Raw genomic sequence first — 21,827 nt, forward strand, 5'->3', positions numbered from 1 at the left:
TGGTAATAAAAAACTTTAAAATAGGCTACATGGTTGGGGATGGTTAGGGGACCAAGATGATCTGGGTCACCAATGTTTTGGACATGGGGAATACAGATAAAATTGGGTCTTCTTAGCTAAAATTTTCATGGCAGAGGGATACATTAGAGAATGAATCTGGCATTAGATTTGGTTGAAATCAATCCAGACAATTAAATGTAGAGAACTTATAATTTGGCATGGTTGATACAGAAAAGGCATGTACACTTGAAACATTGTTCCAAACCAGTTAATTAGCTTGGTTGATACAAGACAAAAAGAAAACTAATTACAGCATGAAAGATAAAAATAGTTCAAAGTGGAACAAAGTTTTGTGTAATGAATATTTGTCAGTAAAAATGCTGGGAAAGATGCAGAAAGGATCAACAATATGTAATAAATGTAATGAATGAAAATTATAATTGATGAAAAGGGGGTAATTAACAAATGTTGCCAAACTGACACACATATAAAACTGGCATATGTGCTAAAACTGACTGGCCCATACTGGGTGAGACAGACTGTTATACACCAATAAAAGTTATGTAATATTTTAATTTTGGAATGACATTATGATTTGGATGCATGTGTCAAGTTTGGCTCCCCCTGCAAAAGTCCTCTAGGAATCCTAGTTTAGGTTGATAATTGGAAATACACTCTAGGCTTGGCTATCTAGGTTTGACTAGGGCTTTCTATATCCATCAGAATGACATACCAAGTACTGCTCCTGATGAAATATCATCAAAACCGAGGCCCTAGATTGCTTCTGTAGCACTACGAGCAAAAACGTCATTAAGAAAAGTTCTTCGTCTTTATGTTCTCTACACTCTGTGACAGTTATGGCGATATATGGCGAAATCCTGTGCAGGATGATCTTTACCATGTGCACGCACACATATATACATACAGGACATGCTGTGCCCCTCCTAGGAAAAAAAATTCTAGATCCACCTATGCATTTACCCATATGTAAGAACTGCAACAACTTAAACCCAGTGCATGCAGCAGATGAACTGGCTACACTAGCGCTCATAGCAACACACAGGGAAACGATGAGAACCGAAGCCAGTCCAGCAGTGAAGCAACTAAGTTCAAGAGTGGCAGAGACCACCGAAAATTAATAGAACCTCTACAAGTAAGTTTCGTAGAAAGATTTAGTAACTCGCTTACATCTAATTACTATCAACTGCATCTTTTATTCCCCAAACATGAACATAAGAAGCAGTCTAGAATAGAACTAATTACAGTGAAAACCTGATATTAAGTTCCCACATTTCACTTTCCCCCACATTATAAATTCAAGCTTGATGGATCCCACATAGCAAAATGTTTTAAAATTTTCCTCAATTTTGCATTTTCCCACATTTTAATTTCTTATATCTTCGTCCCCTGAAAATAAAAAAAATCGAGGTTCCACTGTATTCAAGCTGGTGTATTTTGTCATAGTATTGTGACACTCAGTATCATTCATTTGAAAATACTTCATACACTCACCTTTCTGTGTCTGAAGCTGGGCCTTCATCTTCAACTGTCAGTTCACTCTTCTTCACATCTTCAGGCTCCACTTTAACACTGACACCCTCATTATTTTTCAATTCAACGGTGCAAAACTGTGCAATATTATCACTTGCATCCAAATGTTTACTATCCTCCTCTAAAAATTCACTTTTCTCAGTAACAGAGGGCAAGTATACATGGAAGGAACTGCCACGAATCTCCTCTGGCTCTTCGTCTTTCACTTCTTCCTCCTTTGGTTCGGATTTAATAACTGGTGGTGATGGCTCCCAAGTGCTTTCGATTGACTCTTCTTGATAAGGAACATCTTGAGGTTCACTTTTGACCGAGCAACTGATGAAGTCAGGCTCTAGAGTCAGTTGCTCATCAAACTCCATCTGTGTTGTTGAGATGAGGCACGTGAAATCTGCAAAGACATTTTACACATGAACATCATATTGTGCTGAAACTCAATTAGAAAATATACATTCACTTGCTTTTGAAAGAGAAGATGCGAACTGGTGATGAAACAGATGATTTTAAGTAAGGTGCATGCTTATGCTTCAGTGTTTTATGTCATTGCAGCATGAAGAACAATTTAATATTAACACTGCAGTGTACCTGCGGACACAAATAATTGTGAATTTATGATGGACGAGTCCTTGTAGGAATTATTTTGCACAAACGCCATGTCCAACTGCTTACATCAAGTTGACTCGACCTGTGATACAGTAAAAATTTCAAGTTTTTTTTGTTTTTTTTTTGCATGCGGCTCCATGCCACCTGTGCATGCATTCTTGAACAAAACAAAGGTATTTATTATATAAATATAAAGCAATCTATACAGATGTTTAGCTAAATGTTCAGTGGTGTATAAAATAAGAAAATAAAATATTGTTGCTGAAACATTAATACATTATTTGTGATTACATGTCAGCGAGTGCAACACCACTAGTGCGTGTAATTGCGTTTGCAAAAAGAGCACATTCACTGTGGTGTTAATGATGAATGTAGAATGATGCACAATGTTCATGGTTTGATATGGCTGTTATATCTACTTGAATGTAATTGTACCTTCTGATTTCATAGCAGGATGGAAAATATTTACGCAAACTAAACTATGTTTCTGAGACACCATCCTTTGTTATGTCTCATTTTATTTAATTTGGTTTCATTTCACTTTGTAGTACAGTAGACTTTTTACACACGAAGAAATCTAATGTGCATTCAACAGCATTAACCCATGATGCAACAACCCTTGAGGACAAAGGCCTATGTACCAACTGCTGACCTCACTCCCTCATGCCTCAGGAAGAGCTAGATCATCCAACCAGTTACGGAGTGACGTGTGGTCAGCACAATGAACCCCCAGTCAGTGTTGTACGTTTCCATGAACAGGGTTACGCTACTCATTCGTACCTCCCGAATTTCCTCATGATGGTGGGTGGTCACCGTTACCATATACTGGTCAAAATCTCAGGAGAAAAGTTGTTCCGCTTTCCCCCGGAGACTCGAAAATGTGTCCCGTAGTACAAGCCCAAAGCCCAACATCTTAGACAGCACGGTCATGGTGTGGGACCAACAAAATCATTAATGAAAAAGAAAAATCTAATAAATTAAGTAGTAATAATGTGGTTACTTTGAACCCACCCACACTGCTCTATTGTTATGTAATCATTTTGGAAACTATTGTGTGAATTTTTAGCATTGTATTATTATTTACTTTTATTTGACACTTGGCATATAGATAGGAACCCAATGATTACTGTACAGAGGAATTCGAAAGAAACGCCTCCCTTACGGTTATGCAACCCGGAATTTTATATCGTCTAGTTTCGCCTGGTAGAGTAGTTCCCGAGAGGAGCAGTGTTTCCAAACCTATAACCGTAGTGTTTCCAACCCCGTATTGGTTGGTTGGCTGTTGATTTGGTGTTTTAAGTCCACAATGAACAGTATGACTAATCGGGACTGGACCTACAGTTTAAAGTGGGATCCGAACCACTTTGTGCCTCTACCGGGACCCCTTGATTACAAGGCGACGACGCTACCACTACGCCATCCAAGCCTGTATTGCTTCGTAGAAGACGACACCTTCACGTAACTGCTTCATTCGTGATTTACATTTGGTTTACAGACTCACATTACAGGACACTCTTTTCCTGTATTGCATGTTTTCTGGAGCATTTATTTTTCCTTCTGTGGAGAAAATTCTGTTATTATTTTACATCTTATTTTTCGCAGCTTCTCTACCATTTATTGGCTAATCGCAACAATGAGGATGAATGATGACTCGATGGAATTGATAAAAGGACAGTCATAAAGGAACCATGGGGAGCTAGATTCATATTTTTATTATTACTAATATATTTCTCTTTTTTTACTTCACTTTTGGCTAGTCGCAACGATGAGGATTAGTGTATGATAAAATTCATGAAGGAACACTCATAAACAATCATACCCAGGCCGGGACTCGAACCCGGGAATTTCGGCAGTGAGATCAAAAGCCGACGGCTTACCACGCTCGGGCACAGCGGCGGCCAATTATTATTAGTGATATTGTCTCAAGTAGTGTATTTTTCCACCATATTCTTTCACACAATCATGAAACGGATGAAAATTAAAATGTTAAAATACCTGCCTACGTTTTTTTTTTTTAGCTTGCAATATAAAGCCCTACTGCACGAAGCTAAATTGTGGGAATACGAAACAGAACCAAGTTAACATATCTTGGCCGTGGAAAGTGTTAATAGAAAATCTAGAAAAGAGCCATTTAACAGTTGCCTGATTGCTTTTCCATTTGTTGTATGGGAAGAATTGTCTGTAGTGGCAGGCAAAAGAGAATACAAAGATCGAATAGAGAGGCAACACTGTCATTGTTCTGCACTGCACAGACCACGCGTCTCGTCGAGTGGGCGGGGCACTGTGGGTGCGAGCGAGCTGCTGTTGCTTCTGCAAAAAGAACACTCACAAACAACTGAATGACGCTCCGCTTAAAATCTAGTCAATCGAGAAAGGATTTGTTGAGGAAGTGAATTGAAATATAAACGCCAGAATTTGGTCTAAGCCTATAATGGTTACTAGCAATAAGAGCTGATCAATTTTTACATGTGGAATTCCGTAATGAACGAGGCAACAGGCCGCACTCCACACCTTTAGTCTGGTAACACTAATAAATCATCTCGTTATATGCGTTCGGTTATGCTGATAGTCATGTTTAATATATTACCTTCAAACATAAACAATATCATGGACTCACTCAGAGGCAGAATTCAATTTTACGCTTTACTTTCCTGAAGATATTGTAGCAATATAATCATTCCGCTCTATTTTCGTATTCTCAATTGAACTCGCACTATTTTCCCCCCTCCCTTCTCCCACCTTAAAATTTTTTTGGTGAGAGGCTACAAACTATACTAAAACTGAATTACAGACAATACTTTACGACTCAAAATGACGTCACCTAGAACGTAGTGAAAAATCACTGGTGCAAAATTCAACGTAATGATGATAAAATGAAGGGAGGAAAATGGATGTGCTAGAAAGTTTTACATACATACACACAGTTAGCTCCGTGTAGAAGATATTTCTTCACATTTTTCTCACCTTGGCTTCCTTGAATTCACGAAACTGTAAAGCCATGAACGCGTTAACCCCCTATAATCACGGAGTCCCAGGTTCGATTCCTGGTGGAGACACAACTGCCTAGTGGTTCGGATCCCACTTTCAACTGTAGGTCCCACTTCGGGTAGCCTTTTTGAGCATGAAATGGAATTAAAACAAAATTGGAACACGGTAACCCATCACAACACACGCGCAGAGAGCGTTGAACTTAATGACTGACAACTACATCGAACTTTCAGCGAAGCTGGAATAAGGTCTATTTGCCATGACAAATAGTGTGAATTTTCAGTCCCGTGGTGCTTTCTATACGAAGTGCAAGCAAGTTATCTAAAAAAATTCAAATGTGAGGGTGAGTCGAGCTATGTTTCATTCAATAAGACTCTTCACTTCAAACATATTTTGCTCTATAGCTGTCGATTTCGAATGGGCATCTAAGACTGGTTGCTTAGCGGACCGGATTTGGAAAAAATCACGGACTGTCATTGTTCCAATCACACTACAGACATAGCAAAAATTGATCGCCTGAAGATGAGAGAAGAGGTGATGTCTTGATATGTCTCGAAATATATAGATAGAATATATAGTCAATCAAAAAGAAAAACAATGGATAATGTCCAATTAAGTATAGAAACGCTGTTAGAACCGGTGTTCATTCACAGAGCAGAAGGGTTATTTTGACAAAATTCTGTTTCCCGGCTGGCTGCTTCGGAGAAGAGGGCTTTGTGATGTTGCCGCTTCTTGCCCAAGCGGTAGACCTAATTCGTTGTTTGGCCACGAGTTCCTTCGTAGGTAAACGCGGCAACAGACGATCACTGCCATAAAGGTGGTTCCCGCGCCGGCTGAAAGAGCGACGGAAAATTAAAGAACCATTGTCACTAACTTCAGACAGACATCTAATCATTTCCTTAGGTTTCGAAGCTGATCCGAAGGGACAACAAATACCAAAAAACGTCATGAATTAAATGATCGATTGGTCCGTCCTTCTGTTGATGGATGGCAATCCATATTAACAATAATAATCGTAAGCTTATCATTAAAGAGTCAACAATCAAAGCTAATACGCATCTATTGATCAGAAATTACTAGAGGGTTAAAGTTGTTTTTGTACCTCTTTGTTATTTTAAGTCGCTCTTCTGCCACTTTCGGCTAATGAGGATGAGTGACGATTAGATTAGATTGACACCATCCTGAATACTGAATACTGAAGCCGTGACTCGAACCCGGGAATTTCGTGGTATCGGAAGTGGACCATTTAACGCGCTTGGCCACCAAAGAGAACCTTCTCTGCGGCCAAGCGCAGTTAGTGATGGACTAACGATCCAGACACCGAATGTTCCGGGTTCGAGTCCCTTCACAATCTAAGACATAACACTTTATCAAAACTTTATTCACCTCTCCTCCACCTCAAATTTAATACTCAATCTTCCCAACCAAATTTCAAGCCAATTTTAGACTTCCTGTTGATATTGCTCCCTCCAAAAAAGCAATCTAAGACGTAATAGTAATACACAAGAGTTGGGATTCCCTGCCCCCAAAATAATTATCAATCCAGCTACCTGAAAATCCCACTAACTTCATTAATCGCCCACCATAATTTCCCTATCAATCTAAGGCCTAATATGTAAGAGTTGTATATCGCCCCCCACCAATATTACTTATTACCCGTAACAATTCCCCTGACAATCTACAAATTACTATTTGTATAACAGGAATGGCTAATTGATAACGTAATTAAACTTGTTCCCTGTTTACTCAGTCAAATTTCCATCACAGTCTGCGCCATAATGCCCCTCCCCCTGGGCACCACTGATTTAGAACTGTGACAACGTGATAGGTGTAATGTAACTAATAGTTAAGTGTTAGGGATGGGTGCATGTGTGCTGCGCATTTGAATTTTATGTGAATCATATCTGTCAATAATGTGAATATTAATATTATAGAATATAATATAATGGTGGAGGTGTGTGAAAAAGTAACCATGAGCACCAAGGTATCAATAAAAAATAATTGGAAACATAAGTTGCATATGGAGATGTGTGTAATTAGTTTTGTTCTGGGATGTAGCAAAGAACATCGGTTAAACCGTGCGGGATTTCAATACTGTGTCCACCCGCCGTTGGATTCAAGCACTGCATATAGTCGACGAGGCAATGATTCCACGAGCAGATGTTTGGTCTTCTCCTTAAACTCTCCCAAACATCAAACACGTGAAAATGTTTTCGATTGGGAGACTTCGCTGGCCAATCTACTCTTGAAATTCCTGGGTGCTGATTAAACCAGGTGGTGTTCGCTTTCGATGTATGGACGCTGCTGTTGTCTTGATCGAAAGTCACGTGCGAAATCTCATCTTCAAGGTGTCTCTCTCGCACGCTGGGAAGCGTGTGGTTTTCCAGCACTGCGATGTATTCCTGCGAATTCATTCTCGAGGACACTTCCACCAATCCACCTACTCCAGACGAACTGATCCATCCCCACACCGCCATGGATATCCTGCCGCTCCTAGCATGGGTAGAAATGTTCTCGGGGCCGTAGCGAGTGTTGTTGCGCCTCCAAACATAAACCTGACCATTTTCGTCAGACGAAAATACTTTTTTGTCGCTCAAAATTACGTTCTGCCAAAATTCTTGAGGAGCTGGTAAATATTGTAAAGAAAACTGATCCGTGCTTCGTGATGGAAATGCGTCATTGCTTCATTCTTTGCCGCTCGACGGTGCCGAACTGTTGCAGCATCGCACTCCAGTTTCAACTCTTGGCGAATCTTCGTTGTAGCCATGAAAGGATTGCCCTCGCTCATCTCAATGATGCCTGCATCTTCTTCCCTGGTTGCCTTCCACGGCCGGCCTTTGTTGGGTCTTCACTTCATTCCTTGGTCACCTTCTTCCTCGTAACACCGAATCCAACGCCTGACGCATGAATCGTCCACACCAAGGGTCGTAGCAATCTGTAGTGCAGCAGATCCGCCGCACAAGAACATGCGGACTATCTTCTCTCTTGTAAATTCCGAAAGTAAGGCATGATGAAATGATATCGTAAAGGAACATTCGGACCGAAGGGACATGCTGCACGTGGCACATACCTCTTGAAAACACCTTATCATTGGTGCATGTAGAGTTTCACGCCCATTCCGGTGCAGAAAGTTTCATTTTATTGGTTCCGTTGCAAGTGGCATGCTCAAGGCATAGATACGAGTAAAACTGCTGCAGGATCTCGAACGAAGCACCCACCGGGGCTCGAATTAAAGCCAAAGCGTGGTGGCAAAAGGCAACCGTGAAGTTACTGCATCTGAGATTTACGTCAAGCAGGGCCTGCGTGGTGTGTGCAAAGAAACTCACACTTGCTTTAGGAAATAAGGATACTATTGAATCAATGCAATATAAAAAAGTATATACCGTAAAATATACATTATTATTGACTCATGCATTCCCTGAAAAAAATGCATTGCTTTCTCGCACATTTCTGCCCGCAATGAATATAAATGTATAATCTATTAAATTTAGCAGGTGCATGCAGATTTAAAAATATTGATAAGATAATTCAATTGAATTGAATTGAATTGTTGTTTTTTTAAGTCCACTTTATGCACAGAAAGGCTAATTGGGACTGGACCTACAGTTTATAGTGGGTTCCGAACCACTATGTTCCTCCACCGGGTATCGAACCCGGGACCCCTTGATTAAAGGTGACGACTCTACGATTGCGCCATAGGGGAGGCCCTAGTCCTCTTACGGAGATAATTCGTTCGGAGCAATAGAAATGCCCTATCAAAACAATTGGGGAATATTATTTTCAATGTGGATATTCTTCGGAAAATATGTTTCTGACAACAGTTTACCTAAATAGTGGGGACTTGGGGTGAGAGAGGGACGGAGTTGGAAGAGAGAGAGAGAGAGAGAGAGAGAGAGAGAGAGAGGAAAAGCACACAATTTTCTGTTCAGTGCGAACCTTTGGGATTGCTTTTTCCTAGCGCACCAAAAACACAATACGTATAACCCAAATACAACCCAAACCTTCAATGGCAAAATTGTGAGTCAATCACTCAACTGGAATAAAAAGTACGGATTTAAATCTAGGCCAGAAGATAGTTATTGCGCTACCATGTGCCAAAGAAATCCACTTTGCCCGCGAGAATTGTCATGCCTGAGTGATATGTAGTTTACGTTAGTTGTGAGAGTTGCTTCAATTCCATTGCCTGCCAAGAATAATGATAGCACTGAAAGCATAAAATACAGAAATGTGCATGTTTGGCGAGCTATGAGCTTGTGTTTTCTTTTCAAAATTTACTAATTTTATGTCAATTTTTACATATAGCCAATGGCGACAGAGGATGAATGATGCTTCAGGGAAATTGATGAAGATTGAAGAAACAACGAAAAAGAAAAACTCATTATCAGAGGCTAGGACCCAAGAACCCCGGCTACGCAGCATGTTATGATATTTAAATATATCACGGATTGCTGTTAATCCATTCCTAGATATTTGTAATGAATGAACCCCCGCCCCCGCTACGAGAAAAAGAAAGACTATAGGATGTGAAACATTCACAATGTAATTGCATTGCTTTACATCGCTCTTGGCTGTATTCCAAATGTAGTAAGAGATCAGCGATAAGTTAGATTTTTTTTGTGGCAAGGTATAAGTGTATTTGAGCACAAGGGCTACCTATTGCATCATTTATAAAGAGTTAACTTCGTCGTTACACTAGCACCAGGCACAAATGCATCAATTTCTATTTCGGTTATTTTACATCACTCTTCTGCCTCTTGAGTTAATCGCGATAATACGGATGAATTATCAATTTATAAAATTGTGGCAGGACAAACTCAGTGATACATTCATGCCTGACCAGAGTTCGAATCTGGAACATATGACCTCGCTTCGCTAGAAAGGCTGGCAGAAATGTATCGGAAAAGTGTAGGAGCACCAAGAACCGGTTTCACCCAGCACAGACAATGAAATCATTTACAGCGACTCGCTGTGGCAGTGTTGCTCGTCAAACCCTCCCCCTCACTCGCAGATACCATAGCCTTCTCAGCACGCACCTGCTGATGGAAGAGTGGAACCACAAGCAAAACAACCTGCGCAGACCCACGACTCCTGTGCACCGTACTCCCGCGAGGAGGGGCGGGGGAGAGTGGACCATGCTTCCTTATGGCCCGAACTGAAGGGAAGAAGGGAGATCTGCGCGGGTACTTTTCGTCCCAAGGATTTTTTTTGTTTTGGTCGATCTATACTTTTCGTTTCAGGCATATTCCGACTGGAAGGTTTCTGGCACCCCTCCGCCCCCTCCCCTTCCCACCATGGTTAATAAATGAGACCCTTGCACTTTCAAAACCCTTATCGCAAGAAAAAGCTGGCATCAATTTTACACCACTATACAATAAGATTTACACGGGAAACATTTCCCAACATATTTTCTTGATTCGGACTAAGGGCAAATTAAAAATAGTCAAAGAATTAAATTACTGAAAATATGGAAAAGCGCGATACCAAAATCTGTAATGAGTGCGAAGGGAAAATCGAGAAAAGGAAAAAAAAAATAAGTATAAAAGTATTCGAATAAACAGATTAAGAGAGAAAGTTATCACTGCTCGAACAATGCAAATGAAAAAAAAAAACGGGAATACGAATTGAAATATACGACAATCGGAAGTAGACTGAAGGAAGCAAATTTTAATAAACGTGGAAAGAAAACATAATGAAAGGAGCGCTGGTTCGATTCGCGACGGAAGCTCATATTTGTTGTTCGAATCCCACTCTACACTGTATGTCCAGATGCATTTACACTTAAAACAAACTTCGTGGAACTTTTTCCAAATCAGATGTCGCCAAAAATTTAAAAACAAAAAGAATAACTCTGAAGGAAAAATGCCGAAAGCGTTATTGCAAAATGAAAAAAAAAATCTTCACATATTCGTTCGGAAGTGGTAAAAGAATAATAAAAAACTCAAGCATAAATGTTAATAACACTTGTTATTATTACCAGAGACATTCTCAAAATAAACTTCTTGTCCGTTAAAATCAAATCAAGAGGAAAGCAAGATCTCCACCCGGTCGCGTGAATCTGTGGCTAGATTCAAGAGTTGGAAACACTACGCTTCTCGCGAGCTGATATTCCTGGCGAAACTAGATGATATAAAATTCCGGGTTGCATAACCGTAAGGGGGAGCGTTTCATTCGATTTTGAGTGTACAATCTATTCTATTACAATATCAATTATTGTAAAAATATTAATTTTCATATTAGTTTTATAAATACGGAGAAACTAGTACTCACTTTTATCCGCGAAGCTGTTTTTTTCTTTTTCGATTAATTTCAGTGGCCACCATCCACGTACTAGTTTTTCCGTATTTATATACTACCGCATCTCTCTTTTCCCAATTATGAATTAGTTTTATAGAGGAGAATTTTGAATGCTTTTTGCATTACAGAATGAAATCAAATATTTGAGAGACTTCCTTTAACCGCCACCTACATCCATCCTTGCACCTTGCACTGTGAAATCTGCGAGGCCACGGGGCAGAAGTCTACAGAACATCTTCCTTCCTAAATATCAGGGCCTTTCTGTAACTCATGCAGAAAAACCATGATGTACACTAGTAGGAGAACCCACTCAGTACACGAGTAGCAAGAAATTTTTGGAATTTCTTTTTTAAAAATTGATTGTGTCGAATTATTTTACTGCAACTTTCTGCTACTTGTCATTGGCTTGAACAAAAAATCACAGTGTTGACATACATCACCAACAATTTTCAGTGTGTAAAGGACATTCAAGTAAACAACTTTACTTCAGAATGGTTTTCTCATTGAGCTCTTTTTTCAATCCAACGAGCCATCAAAAAATTCACATCTTCTATCCTAAAAGTATGCAATTCCATGGAGAGTTTCATGGTTGCCACTGCTTTTTATTTTGTTCTGCTGGATATAAACTGGACTCTATTATTACTGACATTATGACATATAACATTCTAAAACCGATACTGTGCTGTGGAAATAATATCATTAGCAAAGGCACTGTCAGGGTGAAGTCCTAGTCTTTGAAGAACCATTTTCCTTCAGATGATGCATTTATCACTACACACACGTTACTTATCATATTTGATGCATTTCATTAAAGGATAAAATTCACAAAATTTATAAGGGATATTTACACATCACAGTATGCCTAGTCTATCCCATATTGAAATACAAATTTTGTCACTGTCCACAATAAATAGTAAGTGTCATATCATGAATATTTGTCATGCAGTTGCATAGATACAAGTTTGAAAATGTTGTTTTATGAGGATTCGTAGCATCCAAATAAGCACAACAAAATTCAAAATTTACAAAAACTCTTTAAGTTCCCCTTATGTTCAGACAGCTTAATCAGAATTTGAAGTTTACAGTGCAATGCTATTTCACTGAGTATCAAACCTGGGACCCTTTGATTAAAAGGCAACAAGGTTACTACTACAACAACAGGAATGTAAAAATGAGCTAAACGTCATTGATCATTCTTGCTCTTCTTAATGTTCTATACACCCTCTGAAAGTTTATATATTGTTGATGTATGGCAACCTCACAGGGGTGTGGACATGTTGCAACCAACTCATGCATGCACACAAACAATACATAATTATACATGATTACAGGGTATACTGTACCTCTCAGAAAGAATGTCTAGATCTGCCGCTGCAGTAGGTATTCATTATCACTCTTAGTATGTACATTTAACTATGTAGACAAGTCATTGGGTGTTGTGGAACAAAAGTTATGGTATAAATTTACAATACCGGAAGGATCTCCGATTGCTTTGAAATTATGCATACTCACTAATTTCGGCCTCGTAATCAAGAATCTGCAGTTCAAAATTGGCAGTCACTTCCAGAAATTGCGAAATTACGTGAACATATTAATGCAATGATTGTCGATACACTATTATGGTAGCCATGTTTGATGATATGAACAAGTGAAGTTTGCTACCCATTGCATGGAGTGTTTATTTGCATTTGAGAAAATGGCATCTTGCATAAGGTGGAAAAAATGTTTGCCCCACAAACCATTGACGGTAAGGCTAGGCAAGCATAGTAAAAATTAAGGGTCATCATAAACATACTATTGAAATGCTAACCATTGCAAAAAATAGTTGTTTTCTTCATAAACCAAGGGTGTTTACTCCGTTGACGGATCCACTTATTTATTCTTATTTTGCAATTTCGGTAAAATTTCAGTAACCACCAAACGTCTATAATTCCCCTATTTTCGTATTTTTCACATTGATACTTACGTATTCTGCATTCCTAAGCATTCTTGAAGGTGGGTGGCATTTTGTTTTTCCACGCAAATAATCTCAATTTTAGACATATCGAGTAATTTTCTATTGTTCGCTTTGCTTGCGTCATACGCGATAATTATGGCAGAGAAATCTTGACTAACGTTGTCCATGATCCGTGTTTATGCAGTGTTGCAACCTTCTTCATAGAAAAATACCTACTTTCGTGTATTTCTTTCCAGGTTCGAAAAACACACGAACCATGCACGGATAGCCCCACAAACGATTGATAAATAGCCCAACAAACCATGCACGGCAAGGTTAGGTTAGGCAAACATAGTTAAATTTGTTTTTTAAAATTAGAAAAAAAAATTACGAAACATGCACGGATAGCTCCGTGAAGCATTCATAAATAGCCCCACGAACCATGCATGGCAAGGTTAGGTTAGGTTCTGTTAATTTAGGCAAACATGGTTAAAATTGTTTTTTTAAAATTAGAAAAATTGAAGATAATTTATTTCAATATAACACATAATCTGGGTTTTTGGACATTCCAATTCCTTCACAATTTCATGGTGAATTACAAATTCTACTGGATCTTCAACGCCGTGCAATTTCACCACGCATCCTGTGCACGTCATGTTGTCGCAGATTCGTAATCAGATATGATGAACAGTAAAGCACATTTATTTACGTTTTACAACTGTTAAACAGTTACAAAACCACGTATTTTGAAACACTAACCGGTTGTTACATCATGAAACACACACAAAAATTTGGTTCACATAGTAGACGGACATCAAGGGAACAGCTTTCATGCATCGGAATGAAATTAATGTCGAAAATTACATGATTTACCTGCAAAAAAATTTCAGCGAGGATAAAACACACTTCCAAGACCTTCCTAAAGTATAAATAAACTCATTTCGGTAAGTACTTTCTCCTGTAAAATTGAAGAAATACGTACTGCAGAAACAAAAATTTTACCGCAATTTCTAGACGTGACCGCCAAACTGCAGATTCGTGATTAGGAGGCCAAAATTAGTGAGTATGCCGAATTTCAACAAATTGGAGATACTTCCGGTATTGTAAATTCGCTCCGAAGTTATGTATGCAGCATTTGGAAGTTTGGGTAGTTAAGAATTGACAATATAGAGAAAGTCTGTAATTTTGTTAATTTTCGGTATACTAACTAATTTTGGCCTCCTAATCACAAATCTGTTGTAAAAAACCGGGGGTCACGTCTGGAAATTGTACATTCAGATGAAATATTGTTCGTTAGCCCCAAAAACCATCCACGGTTAGCCTCATGAACCATTCACACGAGGTTAGGTTAGGCCTGCCAGGTTAGGTTCCATTAGCACTCATTTCACACCTAAATTCATCGAAAAAATAGGGTTCGTACTAAAATTGAACATCATAAATAACTTTCAGTAACACTTTACTATACAGGAGATGTATTTCTTCAAATTTACAGAAGAAAGTACTTACGCAAATCATTTTCTGTAGCGTTGTTGAAGTTCGGGAATGTAGTTTTGATCCATTTTAATGGACGCACTATTGCTGCTGCTGCCATTTGCTTTCTGCATGAGAGCACAATACGCGCTATTGCTGCTTTTACAAGATGACGTGTCGAGGATTTGTCGTGAAGTTGTTGCCGGGTGTGGAAGATGCTGTGGAATTTGTAATTCAACATGGAATCTTGAAGAAAGAAGTGGAATGCAGGGAACGACTTGAGATGACCGGACCCCTCTCCGATTTTCTTCATATATGTCATACTCACTAATTGAGGCCACCTAATCACGAATCTGAAGATCAAATTTGTCGGAAACGTCTAGAAATTGCAAAATAAGTGAAAATAAGGCGTTAGTTTTCTGAATGGAAACTGTCGATTTTCGCGAATTTTGTTGTTTCACAACCAAATATATATATTCCTGATACTACAACGACACCAAGTTTTAACTATGTTTGCCCAACCTAACCAAACTAACCTAACCACGTGCCAATGGTCGTGGGGCTAGCGTCAATGGTTCACAGTTATTTCCAATTTCTAGATCCTGATACTAACACGACACCAAATATTAACAATGTTTGCCTTACCTAACCACGTGCCAATGGTTTGTGGGGCTAACACCAATGGTTCGTGAGGCTAGCATCAATGGTTCACAATTTCTAGACGTGACCGACAAATTTTAACTTCAGATTCGTGATTAGGAGGCCTCACTTAGTATGTGAAATATAAAGAAAATCAGACAGGGGTCCGGTCAACTCAAGTCATACCGAATGCAGGACGTGGAAGGTTAAAATTAAAAGAATTCAGTGTATTTTCTTTCATTGAGAAAACCAGATGTTGTCCGTATATGTTAAATTGAACGAAAGGAGTGCTAATGGAACCTAACCTAGTAGGCATACGTCATCCCCGTGATGGTTCGTGGGGCTATCGTGAATTTTTGGACTAACGTCAATGTTTTTTGGGGCTACCCGTGGATGGTTTGTGGGAAATAAGGTACAGTAAGTACTCGTTAATGTAAAAAAAAAGACATTATTATCGTTAGAAATTCATTATTTCACCTAAAGAAATGTTCCGCAATGCAGAATAGTACGTTAGCAATGTAAAAAATTGTGAAATAAATCATTGATAGGTGTCTCCAGTATAGTATAGTAGTACCTAATTTTCTTGTAAAACAAAGGCGTCGTTGGAAACAATGATAGATTACATGGTAACATTATCGTATGAGGGAAACGGATTCCTTCAAATTTACAGGAGAAAGTACTTACCGAAATCATTTTCTTTAGCGTTGTGGAAGTTCCTGAATGTAGATTTGATCCATTTTAATGTGAATGCATGTTGTTTTCTGTGAAAATCTCTGTCCGACACGCTGTTTCTGCTCCCGCCATTTGCTTTCTGCACGAGAGTGCAATGTTCCGTGTGTTAAGATGATGCAACCCGTAGCCAGTGTTTCAGCCTCGCCGTGTTTTCACTAGAACATGACGTGTCGAGTATTTTTTTTTTACTCTGCTTGCCTAACCCAACAACCTAACCTAACCTTACAGAAAATGGTTTTTGGGGCTAACGTGAATGGTTTGTGGGGCTAACGTCAATGGTTTGTGAGGCTAACGTCAATGGTTTGTGACGCATTAGCATAATTTCAAATCCGGGCATGAGAGTAGATATTTTCCGGTGAACGAGGTTGCAACACTGCATAAATCGACAAAACACTCTCAGAACGCCCCCTAAACCAGTACGCTATAACGGCCATAATGTGTTACAGATTCGAAACAACAAGTAACAGTAAGTACTCGTAAACCTAAGAAATTGATATGCATTATTTCACTTTAGGAAATGTTCCACATTCGAAAATAACACGTTAGCAATGTAAAGAAATCCGAAATATATGATTCGTAGGTGTTTCCCTCATACGATAATAGTACCGATTACATTTTCGTTCCTAAAACTACACATATACACCTATATATATAAAAAAAAAATCAGCTTTTTTTTAAATTTCCAGACGTGACCCCCGGTTTTTTACAACAGATTTGTGATTCGGAGGCCAAAATTAGTTAGTATACCGAAACTTAACAAAATTGGTGACTTTCTCTATATTGTCAATTCGCTCCGAAGTTTGTGTCAAAATGCTACTGTGAGTAGCTTACACAGGTTAGGTTACACTAAATTGGTTTCAATGTCATGGCATTCATCTAATCCTTCTACTTCTTTGTGAAGCCAAAAACAAACTTAACCAGCTGAAATTTACAGGCACTATGATTCACTACTTCGAATCGCATTTGAAACTATAGGTTCAATTCCGATTAGCCTTTTTGTGCATAGAGCGGACTTGAAAATAAACTCGCATGCAACTAACAAATATCATCTAACATACAAAAGATAGACCTGTTTTCTTCCTTCCTATTAATATTATTATTACTCTATTCTGAGATGCATGCCAATACTACTCACTATTGGTGAACAAACAGTTCAATATTTTTCTTCCAATGTCACTTCTTAATCCCTCCACTCGATACGTTTCAATTTCTACACTTGACTTACTTCTTTACTGTCTCCACAATTCCAAAAAAAAAAAAAAGAAGTTATTCACACATGTGAGTACATTTGAAAGTTTCTCCCCGAATAAAAAACAATCTCTCTTCAATAAAATAAATCCGTTTTGGTTCTACAGTACAGGAAATATACACGTATCCCTCCCTCTTTACATCCTGAATGAGTGTTCACTCTGTAACTAAGTGTCCTCGACCGCAGATCAAAACAAAAGAATAGGGGTGTGCGGGATCCCGAACGTGACTTCCCAACATTTCGGGATCCTGAAGGTAAAGGTCGAGTGCTCCTCTGTGCTTAGCACCACGCCATGAAGGCGTATAGGGGGAGTGGGGGTAACGCCCCACACTTTCTTGATCCGGTCGTGAGTGAAGTGATCAGCATCACGACCCTGACCGCCCTTACACCCCCCCCCCCCATGTACTCTTGATATTCGACGCTGGGTGGGCCCCGGGGCCGCTTCCAACGTTAGAAAAGTTCCGACTTGCGAATTTTTCCCGCCCCATATGTAGGTTTGTTGCAACTTTATATTTTCGTCTATATAATGATGTGACTGACAGATATTATTTTTTTTAATTGAAAAATATTTCCGTTAATATGACTTATTGGTGATACTGGACAATGGGCATTATTGCTATGTTTATAAAATATTTTTTGTCGATCATACTATTTTTTTTTTTATGTAGACAAAAATATAATTTCTTAACCTTGTTTCCATAAGAAATAAACGGAGTGCAGTGGAACCTCGATTTCTCGTTTCTCATGGGACAAAGCTGATATGCAGTAAAATTTAAAATTCAGGTAAATCTTACAAGATTTTGTTATCAAGTTTGAATTTATAATGGGGAAAAATCTAAAATCTGGTTTCCACTGTAATTATATCATGCGAGACTAAATCAAATTTTCCATACCATACTTATCAGGTGTGGAACTTGTATCAACATTTTACTAGTAAACTAATGTTACACTTGAGACATATAATGCTAGTGGGTTTATGGCGGTAGCTACATCGATCTCCTCTGACTGCAGTCAACATAAATAAGTTCCTCAACTTGTACACCAAGCCGTGCTTCAGATGGAACCCAGCAAGACACTTCACTCTGACAGTTCTTCACATAGCCCAAAGTAATCTCTGTACTATATTTCTTGTAAAGTCACAGTAGCTATACCTATCATTTCTCCCTTTTTAAAAATAACCATACATATTGGCTTTTTACATTACATCCAATCCAAATGCAAAAAGAGGAAGCCACCACTTCTTACCCAGAAGACCAACTATTATGAATTGCACATGTTAATTGAAATGATCCACATTACATGATGTATTTCTGTACTATGAAGGAAATTCCACTTGGATTTTGTACCTCTTTCCATCAACTGCTCCTGTCAAACTTTTGTAACAGGAATAATTCCATGCCAGTTTGATCCAACAGTTACTGTTATTGTCATACCATCTAACAACGAAAATATTGCTGATTGTGGTTGTTCAGAATGACCCAGACCCGATTTTTTTTGATTCTGCACTTTGTATGGGGCAATTCTCTTTTCTATTTCCTCGAATAGTTCCTGTTGCACCTGTACCACATCCAGGAAGTGTTGTTAGTAAAGGAATTTTTAAGTGAAATACTTGTCAAAATATAGGATGTATAGACCTAGTTCCTTTGGCAAGCACAATTCCATTTCCAACATTACAGCTTATCCCAAATCTATCTCACCTTGGAGTCCCATTAGTGATAATTTTACACCTTGATAAGGTTGAAACCCAGGGACGGCGACAGGGGTGGGCACGGGTGGGCAAGCGCCCACCCAAAAAATCCTGTGCCCACCCGATTGCCCACCCAATCAAATTCAATAAGTACTATACTTGGGGATATGTGAACGACTCAATAAATAAATATATTCTGGTGATCATAAAAAAAGGTAAAGTGCTCCCCTGTGCATAGCACCACGCCATGAAGGCGTATAGGGGGTGTGGGGGTAACGCCCCACACTTTCTTGATCCGGTCGTGAGTGGGGATGATGTGATCAGCATCACGCCCCTGACCGCCTTTACCCTCCAGGGTTTCCCCCAGGTACCCAATGTTATTCGACGCTGGGTGGGCGCCGGGGCCGCTTCCAACGTTAGAAAAGTTCCCGGATTTGAACCGGCCGGGGATCGAACCCGGACCTTTAGCATGGTAGTTAGCCGCGTTACCGACTGAGCCACCGCGGCCACCTCATCATCATTCTGGTGATCATAACGTGTATATTTTAGTTGTGAATATTATCTAGGCTAGAAATGTTCACATATTATCAACCCATAAAAAGCCAATTTTCTCATTAGAAAGTGAAAATAATTACTAGAGCTATTGAAACAAAACAAAAAAACTGTGATCAAATTAATACTTCTATGATTAGAAGCAGCTAGTAGGCTTAGGAGGCTCAAAATTATGCAGGGTATGATCAAGATTAGATCAGAATTTAGGGTGAACTTGAGGACTGCACCTCCAGACCTTCACTGGGAAAGATTGCTTTGAAAAGTACCACATAATTAAAAAAAAAAAAATAGGTACTTCGGAAGTGGTAAAAATATAATAACAGACCACACTATGTAACTTGGCGAGAAGTTATAACTGAAACTGTGTAGAGATTATTGGAGTGAGATCTTGGTGCTGTAAGCCAGTAGCGGCTCGTGCCTAAAATAACAGGTGAAGAAGTATATTTATAGGCAATGAAAACAAATAGTAAGTGCCAGTGCCCCCCCCCCCCCAATTTAAAACGCCTTTTTTGTCTTCATCCGTCCATCTGGAAAATGGTGTCTGCAACAAATTACACACTAAGTCATTTACTGGGTTCATTGTAGAAACCACAGCTCAACACATGAACACAACACACGATAGGAAACGCGAAACACACACGCGGAACAAGATCTCGCGAGAACGCGAAGATTTTGCCACAAGCACTGGATGCGATGTTTTCTCCGACGAGAGAACTGATTCACGTAGAGGGCGACACCATGTTCAAGGCCAACGCTAGGTGACGTCACCGTTGCCATGACAACCGGCTAAGTCTTCCGCAACCTAGCGGTGTTTGCTCTTGGGTTGGGACGAACTCAATACGTGCGTAGCGCCGAGCGGCGTGTTATTTGAGTATTATCATGTGCGTTCTGCTGGGAAATAGTTTAATTTAATAAGCAAATGAAAAATGTCAATATTAATTTGAAAATTAGGTGAAAACATCTGCACTTGTTGCACTTGGCCAGCCGCCACTGGTATCCACTAATATCAATGACTAACTAGGAAGATGATGCAGCGTTAAGTTCAGTTACAACATTTTACATTGGCCATGTACCCCCAAAAAGTTCGTTTATACTTACGAAGATATTCTGCATGTCAAGTTGCTGGAACACAGACACAATTACACAAATAAATAAACACGTACAGTAACTATAAAATCGCGAAAAACTAATTATTTCATAAGCGACCAATACGCACAGACGGAACGCAACGCAAACTCACACACTAACTCAAATCCAAATCCGTATTACAATGGGAAGAAAGAAGGATCTTTTTAAAAATACGAGGGACTAGATTGTGCAATAAAAAGTGTTGTCAACTTTTCAGGTCGCCGGAACAAGCGCGAAGAAAAGCATTCGAGGGATTTTTTTTTCTGTCTTATTGCTGCAGGCTGGAAGAACGAATGAACTGCCTGCCAAGCGTTGGAAACACTGAACGGTGAATGAGGCAAACATGAATGGGCAGGGCACCTCGTTCCCTGCCCAGAGACGGCTACGAATTTTGAGCTTTTCCATTGTGAGGGGACCGTCCCTTGCCGATGCTGTAAATGTTTGGATCAGTCAGTGACGTCACGTCTCCGGGGCAGAGCCGAGATTGAACTCTCTCCAACAGGACGGAGAAATATATTAACCTCGCACACGGTGCATACCCTGTAAGTCTGGTTGCAGCAACGTAGTGGTTGAGGGAAAAAACAACAAAAAAAAATATTTACGCGTATATACCGATCGTCTCTTCAGATGAACTTTTTATGTTAAAATTGTTGTGGGGCAGTGCCCTAGTTGCCCTTTATGTAGCATCGCCACTGCATCTTAGCGTTACTTCCACCAGCAACACAATAAATTATTTCGACTTTTTAATTATTATTATAATAATTTAATCAACAAGACTTAGGTGGGAAGGTCATATGACACGAATGGCGGAGGAAAGAATAGTTTACAGGATTCTTGTTGGGAAACCTGATGGTAATAGACCTATAGGAAGGCCAAGACGAAGATGGAGGGATAATGTTGAGATGGACCTAAAGGAAATTGGTAAAGGATGGAAAAGATTGGATGGATCTTGCCCAGGATAGGGACAGATGAAAGGCCTGTGTTGCTGCAGCCATAAACCT

At 39.3% G+C, this 21,827-nt stretch overlaps 1 protein-coding gene across 9 annotated transcripts in view; it reads right to left on the bottom strand.

Moving 5' to 3' along the window:
• LOC145991146 (uncharacterized) overlaps positions 1–21,827 on the bottom strand; it is a 150,591-nt gene that overhangs the window by 65,460 nt on the left and 63,304 nt on the right. For 3 of the 9 annotated variants that reach the window (XM_083126951.1, XM_083126943.1, XM_083126949.1), the window contains exon 2: positions 1,513–1,939. In XM_083126951.1, coding sequence (XP_082983077.1) covers positions 1,513–1,939 — 427 coding nt within the window. Of the gene's footprint in view, positions 1–1,512; positions 1,940–12,776; positions 12,906–17,268; positions 17,627–21,827 lie in introns of those variants that run through there. The other 6 variants (XM_083126945.1, XM_083126944.1, XM_083126947.1 and 3 more) reach the window with 6 other exon arrangements.

Source organism: Lepisma saccharinum, chromosome 8, assembly GCF_977018435.1.
Source record: "Lepisma saccharinum chromosome 8, izLepSacc3.1, whole genome shotgun sequence".
Classification (NCBI taxonomy): domain Eukaryota; kingdom Metazoa; phylum Arthropoda; class Insecta; order Zygentoma; family Lepismatidae; genus Lepisma; species Lepisma saccharinum.